Source organism: Canis lupus, chromosome 34 (assembly GCF_048164855.1).
Source record: "Canis lupus baileyi chromosome 34, mCanLup2.hap1, whole genome shotgun sequence".
Taxonomy (NCBI): domain Eukaryota; kingdom Metazoa; phylum Chordata; class Mammalia; order Carnivora; family Canidae; genus Canis; species Canis lupus.
The window spans coordinates 3,366,936-3,388,230 of NC_132871.1; the positions used below are offsets into that span (position 1 = coordinate 3,366,936).

Consider the following 21,295-nt stretch of genomic DNA (forward strand, 5'->3'; position numbering starts at 1 on the left):
CGCTTCCATTAAAAATAAAGCAAAGATACTCCATCTTGGCCTGAAATGGTCACCTTATAGTGATTGCTGTTGTTTCACAAAATGAGATTTTTTAGGGGCACTTGGGTGGCTCAGCGGTTGAGCATCTCCCTTCAGCTCAGGGCGTGACCCCAGGGTCCCGGGATCGAGTCCCACATCGGGCTCCCTGCATGGAGCCTGCTTCTCCCTCTGCCTGTGCCCCTGCTTCTCTCTCCGTGCCTCTCATGAATAAATAAAATCTTTAAAAAAAATGAGATTTTTAGTGCTAACAAACATAAATGGGTAGAGGAACATGCTTGTAATTGGTTTACCATGCATGATTGCAATCATAAAATGAAATCTCTAATATTAGATGCATTTCTCTACTGTCATTTAATTTTTTGACTCTTTTTCTCATAATCATATTTAGATAGCATAGAGCAGAAACAGCCAAGCTGTAGTATTTTTGCACACCCCCTCAGCAAGGGCTGACTCGACGGACAGCCGTCAACCTTACCACTGGTGGGAGATGGAGAGGGAAGGGACTGGAACTTCATCAGGCAAGGTTTATGAATATGGCATCGGCCGAGACACCAGACACGACGATCTTACCCAGAGTCTGCCTCAAACTCAATAAAGGACAAAAACTTCAGCTGAAGTCTATTGGATCATGGCTTTGACCAGGAAATGTCCAACGGATATGCAGGCAGGCCCGTCGGGGCGGGGAGGGTCTATAGGAGGAAACCGTGTCCCTGTCCGTTCTCACCCTCCAGATGGCTCGGCCAACTAGGACAGTGCAGTGAGAGGGGGACACACACCAGAGGAAAGAGCCCAGGGAGGCGCTCCAAGTGGATGGAACCAGGCACCGCCTTACCCGTACCTCATCTCCTCATCTTGTCTTGTTAACCTTTACATATATTTTGCAGATGAAAATTCAGACCCGCACATCAAGAAGTGGTTCTTCTCTCAAGCATCGGATTAGTGAACAGAAGTTGAAATCATTAGGAAATGTTCAACTCGAGGCTAAGTGTGCTCCGTTGTTGGGGCCATCCAAGTCCCCGCAGCCCCCAGATGCCCGCCCCCCGGGCCTGCGGGGGGCTCCCTCCCAAGCCCTGGATCTTCACCTGCCCGGGGACGGTCACCCTGGTGCCTTTTGGGAGACACTTCAGCCACACTGAAAAGTTAAAATCAAAATATTTGAGGGGCAGCAGCAACACGGCAACCACTCCCTTTCCCAGCTCTTCCCAACTCAATCCCAGGACCCCGAGACCATGACCTGAGCCAAAGGCAGATGCTCCACCACTGAGCCACCCAGGGGCCCCTAATTGTTGTTTGTTTTTTTTTTTTAAGAATATAATTAACATACTTTTTAAAAATATTTGTTTCAGGTGCACAGTATAAAGATTTAACAATTCTATACACTAGTCAGGGCTCAGCGATCTCGAAATTGTGGCTTTATCACAAGATCTTAAGTGCAATTCTGACTCTAGCCCTTTTATATTCATGTGGGAGGCACCGACTGGGTGTCTAAACTGTGCAAGATGCTGCACGAGATGCTGTGAGGAATGGAGACAGAAAGGAAACGGTCCTTGCCATTAAAGGGTCACAGCCCAACGACTTTTCAAGTTTCAGAGTTAAAAAGAAAATATTCTAAAAATGAACCCTGAATCGTGAACTGTTGTGATCACCTCTGTCCACCGGGTGCCTCTTCCTCTTTTTAATTCTCTGTTAGCAAGTCTTAGCGATGGGAGCTTGAGAGAGATTTTGAAGTTACCCAAAGAACATGCTGGATGAGAGAAGCAGATTGTTCTTTGAAGCTTAGAGTTCAAATGCAACACACGCTCTGTCATGACCGATTTGCAAAGATACATGAGGCAGGCACACTGCTCTGAGGTCACGATTACCTGGATATGTTTTAGACTTTATTAGCCTTTCTGAAGCAAAAATAGATCCTTACTGGAAGCCTAAATAAAGGCAGTCTCAAAGGCAAACTGTCAGGGTCCCAAACATTCTAGGAGAAAAGAAATTTTAGTAAGTAGTAATAATACAACTAATTAAATGTTGAGCTTTTTACTATTTCTTCAAATACTCAACAAAGCGTGGTCATTGCATTCTCTCATTTATTTTCCTTGACAATGAACGTTTGAGTTAATTGAGCCTGGGTGTATTTTACCCAAGTCAGGAGAGGGGCAGGGCTGGGACTCATTCCACTGATAACTCCTCCTCCGCTTCTCCCCGAATCTGGCGGCCCTTTGGGGTCACGTCTGTAGGGCCGCACAGGTGAGCAAACGCAACCGATGTGTGGCCTCTTTGCCTTCCTCGAATTCCATTCAAGAAATATCCCAGTCAGCTGTGGGTTTTCCCACCCGAAGGTTAAGCACTGGTAATACGGACATTGAGTCTACGTGTTTCTTGTGGAGCTTTTTCTATTGGAAACCAAAACGATTGTCCGCAGATACGTTAATATTTTATGAAGAAGAGGGGTGTTTGGTTTGGTTTGGTTGCAAGTAAAAAGTAAAAAGCTAGGGTTTGGTTTGGTTTTTCCTTTAAGTTCACTTATTAGCAGCAAAGTGAAATATCTCCAGGAATCTAAGGATAGGACCTACAGATAAGCTGTTGGAAGGACTAATCTTAGGTGAAAGTGACTCAAAATCAGAATTGCCATGTCATGTCCATCCACTCTCCTTCACTCATCACACGGCCACTTGCATGTCACTCTTTGCCCATTGTTTTGTGCTTTCTTTTTGCAAACCAGCTTTCTCAACTTTTTGACAGACTTAGCCACAACTCAGGATTAATTTTTCAAGGGTTTGGTCCAACCACAGTCAGACAGAAGACAGATTTTTTTTTTTTTTTGGCATCTCAACTTTTTAGTTTCTCAAGAGAAACAAAAATCTGAATTATCCACCTCCGAACTTCATCCTTCCTTACTTCACTCAAAGTTGCCAAGTTGTGGCATCATGTGGTGGGAATGCTGGTAGTAGTCATGGGGGTGAGGCTGTTGCTGGGCAAAGGGAGAGTATATTTTGGGAAGACACGCTGAAAGATTTGTCACCATCCTATGGGGAGGGGATACAGATTTTAAATATTTTCGGCAACCGGTAACACTGATTCGTGCTAAATTAATCAAGTAAAGCTGCTGTCTTTCAGAGTCCACGGCCATTCAGATAATGTGTCTGTCTCTAGGGTCTGATACCCCTGAGAGGTATCAAAAGTGACCTCCGGGATTTTCAAAATAACAACCCAGACCCAGCCTGAATTTCCTTGGCTTATCTGTGTACAGTGCAGAGTATCCTAACTGTGCTAAGACTATGGAACTGGAAAAGTCCTGGTGATGACCTCTGTGAGCTTGATCTCCCGGGCAACCTATGGTTGAACAGAGCGTTCTTTGGCAAGTGATATTAATAGCTGATAAGACAGTCATAAAACACATATGCACATATTTCCACATACCTAGTTTACACAATGAAACAAATATACGATAACACATCTTGGGCTGTTAGGTACTTAGGAAAAAATCAGCGGAACAACTTTCTCAGATTTACCACCTCGGGAGACGCGGTCCAGAATCCTGGTATAGAACCTGGGCCACTAACTGCAAAATTAAATCAATACTATTGCCTGATGGATTTTACTATTCAAATCAAGCACTGATAGACGGATGTGTGTGTGTATATATTTACATTTTGCATTTTTATGCAAAAAAGAACACTATTTCCATCAAACACTTTCCCTTAACTAGTGTGCAAGCAGACTTGGAAAAAGAAAGGCAAGGATCATCAAGATTAACATGCATTAATTAGTGATGTATGTAAACGAAGGCTAATGTTCTCTGTACAACAGCCTCCTCCAGCAAAGTTTTGTTGGTATGAAGGCTGGAGGGATTGACAGCAAAAGAAAATACATGCAATTGATTCATAAGCGCTCAACATGATCATTTTCCCCTATTCTTCCTTATGCTAACTAACTCTAATGTTAAGGAAAGTTAGTGCAAATTCATGGATTAAAAAATGCACCTTTTATTAATACCAAAATGTGATGCAGATGATATTCGCTAAAAAAAATGAAAATATTTGTCAAATAGTGATAACTAAAACTGCTGTACCATATCAAGGTAGCTAAACAACATGTAAGGTCACACTGATAAATGTAAAGCTTATGAGAAAATGGAATCTTTATCACTAACTTCACCTCTGACATTACTGCTTTAAGCTCATCTTTACATAGAGTGTTGGAAAAAAAAAATCAATCTTGGATTTACAATTGATAGTGAAAGGAAAATAATATTAAAATAAACTATATCATCACATATTAAGTACTTATTTAACCGATAACTGCGGATTATTTTAATCATATTAAATTGGCTTTCTTTTCATATTTTTATGGTGATTTACATGGGAAATGGCTTCTGTAAAGAATTGTGAATAAGTTAATTTATATTTGATAAGTATTACTAGCTGTTCATAACACTTAAAAATAATAAATTGGAAGACATTTAGAGGAGCACCACCTGTGGGATATAATTTTTAAATTACTGTCCATCACTAAGAGGCAACTGACTGGTATTTCTTTGTATTGGTTATTTATTTCAGACTTTCAGTGCTTTTTCTTTTTCTTTTTTTCTTCCTTTCTTTTTTTTTTTTTTTTAGGAAAAATGTCTTTTGCAATAAGTCATCAAATTATCATGCCAGAATGGCATCTGTAAACATTGAATAATGAAAGCATATAAATACTGTATTTACATAGTTTATACAATTTAAATTATGACAAAAGGCCAGAAATATCAGGGTTTTTTGGACACCTCTTTCTTACCTGCTTGTGAGCGTGGTCATATGAATTAATGTGATTGTCAAACTCTTGATGCTTATAGTACTGCTTGTCACAGAGTTCACAGTAAAAATTGGCCTTCAGATCTTCCAGAGCTTTTGCTATGGTGTTTTCCTTCTCAGCATAATCCTAAAAAATAAAATTTCAAGGAAGGCAGCTATTAGTTCCCTGATTTGACTTTGTTCTGACAGTTGTCAACTTTAGCGTAATAATTAGAGTTAGAAACAGAACACAACAAAGAAAAATAAAGCAAATTCCAGCAAACGAAACCAAAAGAAATTATGAGCTGAGGAGAATCAAAGATTAACAGAAGAAGCCAAGGTAAACGGTGGAAAGAATAGCAAAGACACGGAGTAGCAAACCCCAAAAAATAGAAGCCCTTGCTTGAACAAGTTCCTGAGCTGTGTTGGCAAAGAAAACAACAAAAATCATACACTTATGTTGATCCAACTGCTGATTTAACTGGCAATGGCTTAGTTAACATAAAATTTGTAAATTCTGAACAACATCTAAAATGTGTCCTGCATGAAGAAGCCCATATTGGTGCACAAATATGCAAGTTTGGTATTTTTGTTTGCTTGTTTCTGTAGATATCTAGAGCGTAACTTATTCATCCCAACTAGATTTCATTTGACTAATGTTTCCATCTTGACCCACACCATTTGAAGTTGAATTTGAAAAAATTCTCTAATCTTTAGAAAATGAGATTCTTTCCTGCGAGTTATTTACCTAAACTGAGGAGGATTAAACTGTATATAAGCAGATTGCTTTCATCATGCTCACAGTAAACAAAGATGGCTATATAATCAAACCCCCGAAAAAATGTAGTCAGTTATCATTAGCTTTCATTTACAAAATACAAAATAGCAAAACGCTCCTGGCTTTTAGGTTTTCTTAAATCTAAATCTACTTGCTGTTTCACGCTTCCTTAAATGTTAATGTTGTTAGACGTAAATATATGCTACATGTTGAAGCAGTGCTCAGGTCTTTTGCTCAAGTGCTGATATGAAGACTAAATTTCAGTTGCTACACAGAATACATTAACTTACAGATTCTCTCATCCTCAATTTCTTTAAAATTCAAATTAACTACGTATTCAGGCCTCTTCTGCGCTACTCTAAGAAGCTCACTCTCTCAGTCTCTGGGATATGGAGGGGAGAATGGAGGGGAGAAACACAGTCCTCTCTAGGTCAATGGCAATTGTCCTCCTTCTAAATACACAGGCTAAAAAGGACTCATAAATTGCTTCTACAAAATGTAAAAGCGGTTCACTAATCGTAATTTAATAAATAACTAAGACTTTCCTTACTTTATTGTACCATGTATTTATGCACCTATCATGTATCATAAAATTCACCATATTTGAATATATACCTTATAACATACATTATAGTAACTGATGTATATAGTTGCCATAGTCTAAAAATATATAACCCAGTTTCTCGCTGTGAAGACAACGACCCATTGTTCTATTAGTTTTATCAACGGCACAGAGGTGGTGAGCTACAAAATCATTCAAATCATTTATATATGATTTTTCAATTCAATATTTATCACTTCTCAGCATATTTATGAAATACTTCCTATTATTCTTTTTGATTCCTTCCAATTTGTTGTTTAAAAAAAACGTAGTTTAAAAAGATGAAAATGAGTCATATATAACTAAACTCGCTACTGAATTTTTACAAAATCTTTAAAATACTTTGTGGATTAGCCAATTTAAATGAAACAAAAATTAAGTACTATGATTTCATGGCTAAAGTGTGTGAAGCAGAGATAAAATTCCAATCAATATGAGTTATATTATAATGGCAATAGTTTTTGGCTAAGAACTGAATTAGCTCTCAAAATAATATTCTTGAACAGCAATTTCTTTGCAAACTAGTTGATTCTCACCATTAATTATAATTACAGTTATGCTACTTCCTCTCTTGAAATATTTCATTATTTCTTATTATTGTGTAGGTTTATTTTTTCTTCCTAAGACTGATATCCCCTCAGAGAAGCAATAATTGTTTCTTGCTAATTCTTTCCACAAAAAATAGGAGAATTTTTGAGTAAACCAAACTGAGATTTTTAGGTAAAGGCATTCTTCCAAAATATTAACCTTAGCCTAGATTTGAAGAGAAAAACAAATCTAAAAACAATAGCGAACACTCAGTGCTTGTTTTTGATCAATCGCTGATTAAGACCATGCCTGTATTCACTCATTTCATCCTGATTAGAATTATAGAGATGTGTATTTTGAACATTTTCTCATATTAACAGGTAAAGATACCAAAGTATAGGAAAGTTAAATAATTAGGTCGAGGATGTATAATGAATAAATGTGCAGACCATATTTGAACCAAAATCATCATCTGGGTCATAGCACTTTATTATGTTCAAACTTTTAAGCACATAAAAAAAAGTAGAAATAGTATAATAACCTGCACGTAAACATCAGCTGGATTCAACAATTATCAGCTCAGGGTCAACCTTATTTCAACTTATCTACCCTATCTCATACCTTTTCCTCTACTCTAGATAATTTTAAAATTCCCAACTTACTGTAATGTCACCTAAATTCATTCAGAATATCTAAAATAGCACTTTTTACAAAATCATCACAAAACCATTATCAGACCTAAAGAAACAAAAAAATGAAGAAACTGCAATCATTCCTATCATCAAATATCCAGTGTGTTCAAATAATTACAATCATCTAGTAGTTTAAACTAGTTTTTTCAAAATGGATTTATTTTCTTTTGAAATTCTAACCTTTTATTCTTTTCTTAAAACAGATTTCAAATAAGGGTCAAACATTCTCATGATCTGATATGTTTCTCAGTCTCTTTTAAGTCTTCCCTCTATTTTATTACTCATTACAATACATTTCTCAGAAAAAAATTATTTTATTTTTTAAAGATTTTATTTATTTATTAATGAGAGACATGGAGAGAAGGAGGCACAGGCAGAGAGAGAAGCAAGCTCCCTGTAGGGAGCTTGATGTGGGACTCGATCCTGGGACTCCAGGATCACGCTCTGGGTGGAAGGCAGGCGCCCAACTGCTGAGCCACCCAGGTGTCCCTCAGAAAACCTTTTGAATTACACTTCACATTTTGAAAAAAATATTTAGAACTACAGAAATATTACAAGAATATGAATACATTCATTTTAGAAAGAGTTTACTTATTCATTTTTAGAGAAAGAGCAAGGGGAAGGGTAGAAGGAGAGAGAGAGGCACAAGAAGACTCTAAGCTAAACCCCAAACTGGGCTCAAATCCACGACCCGAGATCATGTCCTGAACTGAAATCAACAGTTGGACACTTAACCGACTGAGCCACCCAGGTGCCCCAATAATAAACTCTTATATGACTTTCACTTAACGGAAATCATTTCTAATATTTTGACAAGTCTTTATTCTATCTGTTATCTATATATCAATCTATCATATTTCTGTAAGACATTAAAAGAAATATAGCATAGTTGAAGCTAAGGTTGCAACAGATTACACAGTAAGGAACATTTTTACACTAGAAATTTCCATCTGAAATGAAAACCACGGCAAAGTAAAGAGTCAGGGCTGCATTCCAGAAAATGTTAGAGAATAAATGAATTGGTTGCTGCATGTATGTCATAAAGGAAAGGAGTCCTATGCATTGTCATTGATTATACATTTTTTTCATTTTTTGTAGACAAAATCAGTCTTTATTAGGTGATACGCCCCACTGCCCCATGGCCCTTCTCCTTCATTGTGCATGATACTGAGAGAGGCATTGGCTGGGATTATGAAGCACAATGACGTATTCAACACATCCAGTCTACTGCAGAAGGTAAAATATGTTTGAGTGAGATGAAAAAGGAGCATAACTTATAAACTCAACCTCAAATTTCCCCCTTCTATGTGGCAAAACCATTCTACTCAAGGTGCACAACCGCCATAATGTGCCACCGAATGTGATGGAAGAGAGTGAGGAAGGGACAGGCTTCTAGTAGCTCGTCAGGTCATCCAACTCCATCTCATTTTAGATATATCTAGAAAGAATGAGGGTTGTAGCATATAATTCCAAAGTTATACAGTCAAGAATTTTTAACATGCAACCTTAGCAAATTGCACAGTGTAATACTTTTTGCAGATCAGTAAACTAAAACATGGAAGTTAATGGTTTATCCACAGGCCCAGGGCCATTGTGTCCACCAGCTATTAAGGGGTGAACTGTATCAAAGCAGGACTTTGAAGGGAGCAAAGTTATTTTCCAAGAGGATACATCTCTTGGAGCCTTCAGCGTAATATATGGTGTCAAGTACTATTCAGCCTCTCTTGCAAGGCATCCATAACTTGGTGCACTCGAGTAGCCTTCCCTGAGGAATGTGAGTTCCATGAGGGCAGGGATTTGTAGCTGTTTTGTTCACTTCTCTATCTCCAATGCTTTTAACAGAGTCAAGCATTGATAGACATTCAACATACATGTAGATGCTTTTACACATTAATAAAAAGCAAACAAAACAGAAACTAGCAGCACGAGGTATGTAATATTTTTAAAATAGTTGTGCTCATGCTTGAGTTTGTGGTATCCAGGTATTTGGGGGATGCCTTTAGAGCTAACAACAATGTATGCTGTAAATAAATCATCATTGCTAAATAATAGCTGTAATCATATATTATTACATCCTAATATTTCTGCTAGGAATACTCCTTTTAAAGAAATTAAAGTCCCCAAAATATAAATAGATTTGGCACTCTTAATATAAATTATTTTCAATGCTGGAAAGGAACGTTTGTATGAAATTAACACTTAAAATACTTAGGAAAGTCTCTCTCACTTCACCTGTCTCTCTGTCTCTTTCTCTGCTCTTACTTCAAAAAAGAATAAAAGCATCTTTATGATACATATTCAGGATAAATTTTATTGTGAGTTCTTTAAAAAGAGGTAACAAAAGCAAGTCTTTGATAAATTTTGATTTTAATGAAAAAAATCAAAGAGTTGGCAAAACGTTTTTTTTTTTTTCCTAGAAGAATATCTAGACAGAAAACATTTTATTTGGAAATCCATAGTCTAGAGTCTACATTTCCTGGAAAATCGTGCACATCTTCGAGGTGTCTCTTATTCCAGTCATTACTTAAGTGATTAACTCTGAGACGGTCCAGGAGCTTCACAGAGTGCCATGTGGCTGCATTTTGTCCCAGCTTCCTTTCCTGCCCAGGGACTTCTCTGATTCATAGAATGGGAGTTTGTAGGATGCCACTCAGCACTAAAAAATACACAATCCAAAAATGCTGAGGAGTTAACGACTATAGATCTGCTCTTGACCACTGGGGACGGTAAGAACTCCAGGATGAATTATTTCTTCTTTCACCTACCAGTCATCTCTGACACCCATTTCTAAGATTCCACAGAGGGTCTCAGTGAGATGGAGGGCCAGTGCTTGTAATAGTGACAATCACTATACCCTTGTATTAGTTTTCCTTACTTATCTGGTTTTTTTTGGAACTTCATTTATGTTTCGTGGAATAATTTCTTAAATAACTGCATAGAAGTCTTTATCCTAGGCTTGATTTTCAAGAAGAACAGGGCTAAGATTATAAGAATTCTTTTGTGTGTTTGTGTGTGTTTCCTATGAATGTCTTGCTTACAAGCTACATTTCCTAGAATAATTTAAGATATCTTTCTTCAGTTTGAAAGTCTCCAATAGTCCTTCATCACTATTAGAATAAATATCCTTACAATGACCTACATACAATTCCTACCCCACTTGGTTCCTGGCTACGTCTCTGCCATCACCTCCTAGCATTCTGGCTCTCACTTTACCTTGGCCAACCCTATTTTTGTTAATGTTTCCGAAACTTTATCAACCATATACCCACCTTCATACTTAGACCTGTTATTTATTCTCCATGGAATGTTTTTACACCAAATGTTTGTACAAAGTTGTCATTAACTTCCTGCAGATCTCTGCTGAAATGCTATGATCATCCTATCATTCTAGAAAAAAAGTTTTTATTCTCTCTCTCCATTCTTTTTTATTTTTTTTACTTTTTTTCCATTCTCTTTTTCATTATATAAATTGCAAGTGTACAGCTTTATAATTTAATACCTGGATATAAAGTGATCACCACCACAAGTCTAGTTACCATCCATCACCATATAGTTGATTCACTTCACTCATTTTGTGCACTCCAGCCTACTTCTCCTCTGGTTACCCTTATTCTGTTCTCTGTTCCTGTGAATTTGTTTTTATTTTATTTTGTTTGTTCATTTGTTTAAGATTCCACATATGAGTGAAATCATAGAGAACTTGTTTTTCTCCACCTGACTTATTTCACTTAAAAAAGTAAAAGTAATACTTTCAAGGTCCATCCATGTTGCCACTAATAGTAGGGTTTCATTCTTTTTATGGCTTTTCCTCTTTTATTTTCCCCTTTAATGTGAAGAAGAGAAAGTTGTGTTGTTTTTTTTTTTTTTTTTTCAGGAGGAAAACAGATATAGAATTAGAATCTGAAAGCTATATTAGAGATTGAGTACAAAAGAAGGCATACAGGAAAACTTATGTTAGTTTTTATCTGATTTAAATCCTTTCCCTATTAGGCAAGAGGACAACCATTCCTGAGTGACAAAGGCTATGCTATTGCCTTGAAATATACGTTGCTCTTTCCTTAAAGTCTAGGTTCTATTATTTTAAAGGCTGAAAAATGGATAACAAGACAATTTTGAAGAATTATAGAAGGGAAGACTAAAGGTTGAGTCAGAAAGTTACAATTTTATTGACAGTTATAGATGTATTGAATGGAATTATAATAAAATATATGCATTTAAATGTGAGGAGGTTTTTTGGGGATCCCTGGGTGGCTCAGTGGTTTGGCGCCTGCCTTTGGCCTGGGGCGCGATCCTGGAGTCCAGTGATCGAGTCCCCCATCGGGCTCTCTGCATGGAGCCTGCTTCTCCCTCTGGCTGTGTCTCTGCCTCTCTCTCTCTCTCTCTCTCTCTCTCTCTCTCTGTGTGTCTCTCTCTGTGTCTCTCATGAATAAATAAATAAAATCTTAAAAAAAATAAATGTGAGGTTTTTTAAAAAAAGGATTCCATAGAAATGCAAACTCATCCTTACCCCCATGAAAGTTGAAGGCAGAAATAGAAAACAAAAGAAAAACAAAACTGTGTTTTGAATATCATACTTCTATGGACAACTCTGGCGAGCAAAATTGAGTACAATCCAACAGCAAGGATGAAGTATACTTTAATGTCCACATTTACGAGAACCGGACAAAGTTGTTTCTCAAAACTGGTAACTTCTTTCAGAATTAGTTTCAACGCAAGAGTATTCATTCATAAAGTTTTACCTGTTTCTCCTCTTTTGTTTGGCTGATAACAACCACTGGATAACTAGCACGGTTTCTAACCATAGAGCCTACTCACGTAGAAGGAGAATGGATCCCCAAGCTGTAGCGATCAGAGTGCATTCTTGTTCACCGCACTTGGCTTGCCTCTTTGGAGACATCTATTTCTCTTTTTATCCGTGGGTCCTTACAGGAAGCCCTAGCCTGTGACTAGCACTCGTTAGGCTCTCTGGTTAATTTAAGACAGAATTTAGTCAACTTGAGGAGGTAACAGAAAATCGAGTTACATTTTCCCCTTCATGTTTGGAAAGATAGAAGGGACAGCATGTGTTCATAGTTGGCTGAAATTTAACATTACTCTGCAGTCTCCCCATGTGTAAAGCAAGGCTGTGGGGGGAATCTCATTTTCAAGGCAAACCGGAAAAAAAAAAAAAAAGTATATCAGGTTTTCTGAAGCTGAATGCTAGCTGAAGCATGTAAAATTCTAGTTTATACTTATAAAAATCTCAGATAGAGATCAATAATTCCAACATGGAAATTCTATATACATCGATGTCGCAAAGAGTTTCGGTGTAGACTATGAGTGGTAGTAACTTAGGGTCTTTGTTTCTTGACTTTATAGGCAGCAGCCGTTTTCTGGAAAGGGGTATAATGATCTGATGTGTATTTGTTACTGTCTAAGCTATGACAGTGACCCAGGGTAAGACAGAAAATTTCTCTAGTAAAAGGTCTCCCTGGTTTTCCCAGCTTGAGTTCGCCCAGAAATAGACAGTGAGACAAGGAGCGGAGTTTAAGTGGTCTATTTGAGATCTCAGGAAACAGTGGCAGAAGAATGGCAAAGTGGGGAGAGAGTAGGAAGAGGATAAAGACTTCTGGCTTCAGCTCTGACATGTGCAGAGCTTGGAAGTCCTTCGCCCCTGTCCTTACAACAAGAACAACCTACGAAAAATGAAAATCAATTCTTTTTCTCAGAACTGTGAGAGAACAGAGGTTACAGGGTGAAACACCACTTCAGAATCTGGAGACACAAGCACGTTTGGAGATACGGTAAAGAATATCTGCTTACTCAGATCAGAAATTGCTGGGGCCACGAACTGGTAGGAGCTTCCCAATGTTAACTGATGAATTCTATGGTCTAGTGTGTGAGACAGGATCTCCTGGTGGCCGAAATCTTAGAGGGACCACAGATATTTCTCTAGGCTTTCTTTTTATGAATTGCACCAGGTTCTCATTAGGATAGTTTGAGAAAGTCCCTTGTGTCCCTGGAAGGTGGTTGGGAAGAAAAACTAATGTGAAATAAGCCAAGAGCCTTGTCTATAACTGAAACCCACTCACTCCCAAGGGATAAGGTTATTTCCATGTCTCAATTCAAAGATGTTGTTCTAGCCAGGAAAAGGAATTTACGTTCCCTATAGTCTTCCTGCCTCATTAAAGTTGTGGAGTTGACATGGTCAACAAGGGTCATGGCTTCAAAAACATAGGGTAGGAATTCTATAATAATAATTTAAAAAAAAAGGAGTAGTAGCTTGGGAGACAGACTGTGTATCACGGGAGAAACAGCGAGGACAGTCATAGCCCTGAGACAGAGATATAGTAGAGGGCTAACAGCGAAAGGTTTTAAATGCTCCCTCTCCCCACACCTTCCCAACCCATCCATAGGGCTCATAGTGCAGTAGAGCTGAAGGAGTTGCACTATGCCCACTTTTTCTGAGGAGAAGTGCATAGGGGAACACAAAGGTAGAAAGGCACACACAGTCAAGAACCCTAGAGGTCGTCTGTTCATTACCTGATTCATGTCCAGCTTTCTATCAAAAATTACAAAGCATTCTAAAAGGTAAGAAAAAGAAACAGCCTGAAGGAAAAAAAAAAAAAAAAAGCCCTAGAACAAGGCTCACGACTTAGATACAACATATCTGTTGGTGTTATCAGAGAGGGAATCTAAGACAATCCTGATGTGTTAAAGTCTCTAATGGAAAAAGTGGGCAAAATGCAAGAATAGATGGGTTAGGCAAACAAAGAAATAATAGTTAAGAAAGAATCACATGAAAATGATAGAAATAAAAAAAACGGTTTACCTAAATGGATAAGGCTTTCAACGGACTCATCAGTAGATGTCGCACAGCTGAGAAAAGAATCAGTAAACTTCAAGATGTGTCAATAGAATCTCACAAAATTGAAATGAAGGAAGAAAACAGAATAAGAAGAAATCGCTACTTGATATTACATTATACATCTGTTGTAATCTCATTCCCTCTAGGTTCTATGAAGTCAGGAGCTTTCATTGTTTTGTTTTGTTTTGTTTTTCATTGTCATATCCCTAATGTCTAAAAGAGTGATGAGAACAAACACGTGCTTAAAAAAATATTTGTTCTGGGCACCTGGGAGGCTCAGTGGTTGAGCCTCTGCTTTTGGCTGAGGTTCTGATCCCTGGGTCCTGGAATCAAGTCCTGTGTCGGGCTCCCAGCATGGAGCCTGCATCTCTCTCTCTGTGTCTCTGCCTCTCTCTCTCTCTATCATGAATAAATAAATAAAATCTTAAAAAAAATAAAGAAGACTATGATGGACACACAATGGTGAGCAAAATTCTTCGAGTTGAGGGAATCAGTACTGTTTCAAAATGATACTTAATTCACTGAAAACTCAATAGGAGTCAGCACATGAGAGAAGGGAGCACCGGATTTTGTTCCAGGAAAATTAATTATATATACAATTATGAAATATTGCACTTTTGAAAAGTCACGAGCCATGTGGTGTAGCTGGAGAGCCTGGGGTATGTTGTGGAGTAAGGCGAGGTTTCTGGTGGTAGCTATGGAAAGGCAAGACCGAGGTGGGATTAAGAAGCCGTCTCTCTGTACGCTAAGGAGTCTGAATGTCTGTGAAAGTATGAAAGCTGATGGGGAAATCAGTGAAGGCTCTTAAGCAAGGGTGGAAGCTGATCAGATTTGCATTAAAAAAAAAAAAAAAACAGATACAACTACACGGGGCACCTGAGTGGCTCAGTTGGTTGAGTGTCAGGCTCTTGATTTTGGCTCACATGGTGATCTCAGGGTGGTGGGATGGAGCCCTGTGTTGGGCTCTGCATTCAGCCGGGGATCTGCTTGACATTCTCTCTCTCCCTCTGCCTCTCCCCTCGCTTGCAGGTGCATCCACACACGGTTGCACACGCACACTCTCTTGTGCTCTCTCAAATAAATAAATAAATAAATAAATAAATAAATAAATCTTTAAAGAACAGATATGATCACAAGGTGGAAAATGAAATAGGGATGGAGCTGATACCAAATGCAAAGCCAGTAGTTAGGATGATGTTTTCCAGGGAGAAAGAAGTAAAATCTTTAATAGAAAGAGCAATAATCAGTAAATAATAACAGGAAGGTATGGAAGGCTAGAGAGGGCATCTCGGGAGAGTGTGAATAACGCAATGAAAGGTGAAGAGGGCAGTTCCCACGGAGTGATGGAGACAGAGGCCAACTTTTTTGACAAGGGTGCGTGGCTGGGACATAAGAGGTGCATATTCTGAGTATCTTCCTTTTAAAGGCAAAGATATTAGTGACTCGTTTCTAGAATTCCTGCTCTGTTGAATCTATGGAAGTGTTCTTGGGCATTTTAAGGAGACAGATTTGCTAGAGCTTACATAGAAATTACTTAATATTTTCTGTTACATTTAATTTCATTCGATTATAATGTTGCATACAGCAGTTCTTATTCTTTGTTTTTATCGTTAGAATCATACAACAAATTAAGAAGCTCATGACTCATGACTACTATTTTATGATTACATAATAATAAAATTTAAAAGACATAATAAATATTTTAAAGTTAAAGTACCGTGAAGCTTGTGTTACCCATTCAGCAAAGGTATCTTCTCTCAAAGAGCTAGTCACACGCCCTCTAATAACTTGAGCGGGGATGCTCCATGACTACATTTAATCACGACTATTTAGAGGCCAAGGTGCTATTATGGATTCTTTTGGAGTAGATGAGGAATTTGTATATTTTCTAATGCTGCATTTTGGGAACATCTAAGAGGTTTTACATCATTGTTAGGAGACATATTATGCCAAAAGATGATCACACGGAAGAGAGGAGAGAAAATCTGAAAGAGAGAGAATAATGCAGATTTCAAAAAAAAAGAACAAAAAAAGGAAAAGCTGGATGCTTAATTAATTTTAGACTAGTTCTACTACATCCTAAAGGCATACATTTCTTTTGTTTTCTTTCTTTTTTTTTCCCCTTTTTTTTTTTTTTTTTAAATTTCCTGGCTACAAAATGAAATTGTCTTGCTGGGAACAAAATAAGGTAAAATAATAGTCCTCAAAACTTTTAGCTTTATGCATTTTTAGAAAATATTTTCTCAAAAAGCAAGCATGACATTGTAGGTGTCATATCATATGAGCTCCCCAGATGCCTTGCAAAACTCATAATGCAACCATGGCTTCCGTAATAAGAAGAACAATATATGGAGACCTGCTGTCCCTCCCATTAGTGGCAGCAGGATCAGCCCCTGTGGTTAATTCTGCTTTGTCTTGAACTCCAAATGGGAGTGATAGTCTGTGCATTTGATACACTGTTAGCACGGCAGGGAAAGCCCATTTGGAAATAATCATATGTTTCAGGTATCCAAAAGAAAAGGGATATTTTGCAAAGAGAGGCATTTTAACTTGAAAAACTTCAAACTAAAATTTGGGTGGAGAAGACATAATGAGGAAGGGAAAGACTAACATTTATTTATGGCCACAAATGAGCACGAGGCTTAAATTATCTGAGCCCTGACAGTACTAATCCTCATGTGAACATTATTCTTCCCATTTTACATATGATGAAAACAAGACTGAAAGGGTAAAGATAATTGCCCTGAGATCTTGCATCATGTGATGGCGCATCTCACTTGTAGCTGCTTTTGCTGAGCCACCCACTAACCCTCTCTCTGCGCCTCACTTTGCTCTCCGTCAGGAGGAATCAGTAGTGGCCTAAGAGAATTTATACAGCAAAAAGGTAAATGTGAACCACAAATTATGATATAAATGAAATGTTCAAGACGAGTGTACCTTTTGCTAAAATATACATTCTAAATGTGAGCACACGAAACTGCAAAATACTGAATCCCATCTTTTAATTCAAATGTATGGCTGGTCAGCTAGTATATTAATTTTTTTTAATTTTTTGACTTATTTTTTTTAGAAGGTGTCATTTTAAATGCTAGTGTTTATATAAGCCTATACAAATGATATAATAAAACTAAACACGAGTGAAGGAATAGACCAATGATGTTTAAAAAACTTTTTAATCTCTGGGTGGCTCAGCGGTTGAGCACCTGCCTTCAGCTCAGGACGTGACCCCAGGGTCCTGGGATCGAGTCCCACATCGGGCTCCCTGCAGGGAGCCTGCTTCTCCCTCTGCCTGTGTCTCTCCCTCTCTCTCTCTCTCTCTCTCTCTCTCTCTCTGTGTCTCTCATGAATAAATAAATAAAATATTTAAAAAACCTTTTTAATCGAAGCATGGTTGATGTATAGGATCAATGGTGTACTTTCATCTAACAACCGTTCTGTCATTAAAATCCATGAAAGAATACAGAGCGTAGTGGCATTAATTAAATCAGGGAAACAGCGTGATGATTTTAAGACGTTCATACGACTTAGAGGTAGTGAAACACAAATCAAAGCGTAGGAAGAAAATATTTTAAAATGCGGCATTGAGACTCGGGTCCGTAACACAACAGTATTCACAGAGAAGGTACTTTGATGGATTCTCTGGGGTGAACGCAGGGAAGTCTTCTCACACCACTCCCTTCCTTTGCATTCCTAGCAGGGGCCACAGGTAAGAAAAGTAAGAAAATGCTTTATCTGAAGAAGTTGAGGTATTTCATATTTCTAAGGCTCTTGGAAAGAACAACAAACAGAAAAAAAAATAAAAAATAAAAAGGATAGGGCAGGAAGCCCACCGAGATGATTAGGTGACAGGTTTCAAAGGGAAAACACACACAGAGAAAAATCAGTATGAAAGGAAAACACTCATATTGCATTTTCAATCCTTCACTTGCACCCTTGTGGTAAAACTCTTCTCCACGGCCCTTAATCTTTGATAAAACTCAGGTGGAGACAATAAAGACGTGATCGTGTTTCAGGAGTAAAGCGAAAGGATGGGTACTGAGGTATGTCGGAATAGACGCAAGGTCAGGAAAGAGAGCTGTTAGCTATCAGGCAAAAAGTTAAAATTGCTAATTCAGAAGACGGGAAGCAAAAGGAGGCCTGAGTGGAGATAGACACTCCCATAGAAGACAGTGGTTTACGGGAGGCTGTGTGTGCGGGTGTGTGTTCTGGGGGGCGGGGGGGACAGGTGCCTCGGTTTCCTGTCTGTGAGGACAGATCAGTAAAGGTTTTCGGGTTTTGTTGTGCCTGTTCTTGTTGTTTTACTAAAAGAAATAAATATTCTGTGACACTGGAGGACTTAGAGGACAGTCAGAATTTGATACCTTAATTACAAATCATGTTTCTGGTTTAGAATATCAATTTCAACTCCATTGTAAATACGCTACTTCCTGAGGAGCCAGAGAGAGAAGGAGAAGCGGGTGCCCCTCTGAGCAGGGAGCCGGGCCTGGGCTCCACCCCGGGACCCTGGGGTCACGACCTGAGCCCAAGGCAGATGCTTCACCGACAGGGCCCCCCAGGCACCCTTAGATAATTTTTCTTTTGAACATTTTGTTGAAAACTGGTCAAGGGTATTATTCCAAGATGGAAAAAAAGTCAAAATTCTCCAACTTCTACAAAGCAGAATTTTCATTTTTTATGTTTTGTTCTTGAATTAGTTACACGTATTGAACAGGCTATGTCAGAATGCATATGACTCAATGATATTATGAATTGATTATCCAGGACATTAAATCCTATTACACTTTTTAAAGTATATTTTTGGGGCACCTGGGTGGCTCAGTTGGTTAAGCGTCTGCCTTCAGCTCAGGTCATGATCTCAGGGTCATGGGATGGAGCAACACGTCAGGCCCTCTGCTCAGCAGGGAGCCTGCTTCTCCCTCTCCCTCTGCCTCTCTGCCTACTTGTGTTCTCTCTCTAATAAATAAACAAAATCCTTTAAAAAAAAAGTATGTATTCAGTTCTAGACACGATCATAGCTACGGTCTCTTTTGAAACATGAGTCAACCTATTTCTAGCTTCTCTGTTCTGTGAAACAGTTCTCAGTCACTGATGAGCATCCTTCCGATGAAGAAGTATGATAATCTTAGACACAGATTACTATTTTACTTCAAAAAATGCATTTTAAATGAAGAATAATATTTCAAATGTAGAAATATGTAACTTAGCATGAATTCATTTATTGAAATTATTAACATATATGCACAGGTTAGACTTAAGTTACATATGAGTCACTAAAAATTCATTTGAAAGTAATGATATTCTATCCACTTGATAAATTACTATTCAGCTACTAATATAAAGGATGCACTTTTGCTTATTGGCATATTCAGATGTAGCATGAATTCATTTATTAAAATTATGACTATATATGCATAGGTACCCATAGTGATTTGCTTATAGTGTTTGTGCTTTTGTGTTGTAGCAACTTAAAGTTAGATTCACACTTAAGTCTGTCTTTTCAAGTACCATTTAATTATCTAGCAAACATATAGACTTTAAAAGTCTGAGAACACTAGTTTGGAAAACAAAATGAGAATAATGTGATACTTTAATGATTGATGCTTAGAACACTACGAGGACGTGGGGAAGGAGACGACCATGAAACATACACATAATCTTTAGTCTCAGTGGATTCGTCACATGACTGCATACAATTTTATCCTCTAGTGTTTTAATATAGGGGAAAAAATGATGAAAACAATGTTTATCCATATGTTCAATTTCTAGGAAACATAATATGCATGCATTTTAAGAACAAATAGTAAACTACATAGTCAATATTGAAATTTTTCTAGAAGGGAGATAGATAATGCCTCTGTTTAATGTTTTCATAAAAAACACAGGGCTCCAGTGTTTGTGGCTGTACTTGGTAAAGGTATCTATAGGGTTTACGCTAAGGCCGGGACAAACCACGTACGTAAGGCATCCACAGAAATCAAATGTCACAAACTACATCTGATGAGGATATGAACTTCTACTGTCTTATGTATTCTAGGATATGTTATCCTTTGATATGACTTTCTTGAAAAAAAAATCTATTTGCAGAATAGAAACACTTCCTGGAGCCTTTGGTAGGATGCATGCCAACAATACTAGGGACAGTGATTGCAGAAGACTCATGCCAGGCTCACCTCAGCGCCTTCCCGCATGAACACGGGGTGCTTCTCACAACCGCTGCATGAGGTCGGCCCTACTGTCATTGTCAACTTACAGATGAGGACACCGGGGCACAGAGTTTAGGAAAACCTGCCCCACGTTGTACAAGACACTTGGCCAAGGTCAGACGGGGACCAGCCCAAGGCCACGCATCTGGATGGGAAGGAGCAGTCTGGCTCCGATGCTGTGCTGTCGTGATGAAAGCCGATGACGGGGCCTTGGATCAACAGAACTCACCAGCTTTCATGATCTCCCCCTAACTGCGGTGCTCTAGCGCTGAAAATGGGATCAGAAGGACAATAATAAATATTTCCTCGTCTTAAACTCCTACCTGTTAGTTCAGTAGCCCCGACTCCCTGCAAATGCCCACCACGGAGAATCTCACGCGCACTCAGACTTGCTCTTTTTCTCAGCTCCTGGGTCCTATTCTCCGGAAATGCCCCTGCCAGGACTCCCTGCCCACTGAGCTGCGTGGCCCCATTCTTCCCGCTCTTCCTCCCGGGGCAGGCTTCCGTGCCCCCCGTGCCCGTCCCGTAGTGAGGCTAACGTGTCCAGTCAGGACCAGGGCCACCATGCAGGCCTCTGCTAATATGGCTGAGAGCTGAACCGGATGTCCCAGGCACCCCATCGACGTATAAACACTTTTCACATCTTATGAAATCTGCTCACTGAGCTTTCCTATGCAGCCTTTAAAAAAAAACAAACAAACAAACAAACAAACAAAAAAAACAGAGATGATGTTACAAGAAAATTGAGGACTTAAAAGTAAATACTAAATGAAAAGCACTGAACAAAATTTCTCCTGAAACCGTCTTTGTGTTGCTACTATACTGCCTTTCGGGACATTAA

At 38.5% G+C, this 21,295-nt stretch overlaps 1 protein-coding gene across 1 annotated transcript in view; it reads right to left on the minus strand.

The window, feature by feature from the left end:
- The window catches only part of ZNF804A (zinc finger protein 804A), a 274,035-nt gene that overhangs the window by 52,725 nt on the left and 200,015 nt on the right, over positions 1 to 21,295 (minus strand). Inside the window, exon 2 of the mRNA XM_072811441.1 lies at positions 4,810 to 4,953. Within this exon, the coding sequence (XP_072667542.1) occupies positions 4,810 to 4,953 (144 nt within the window). The remainder of the gene's footprint in view (positions 1 to 4,809; positions 4,954 to 21,295) is intronic.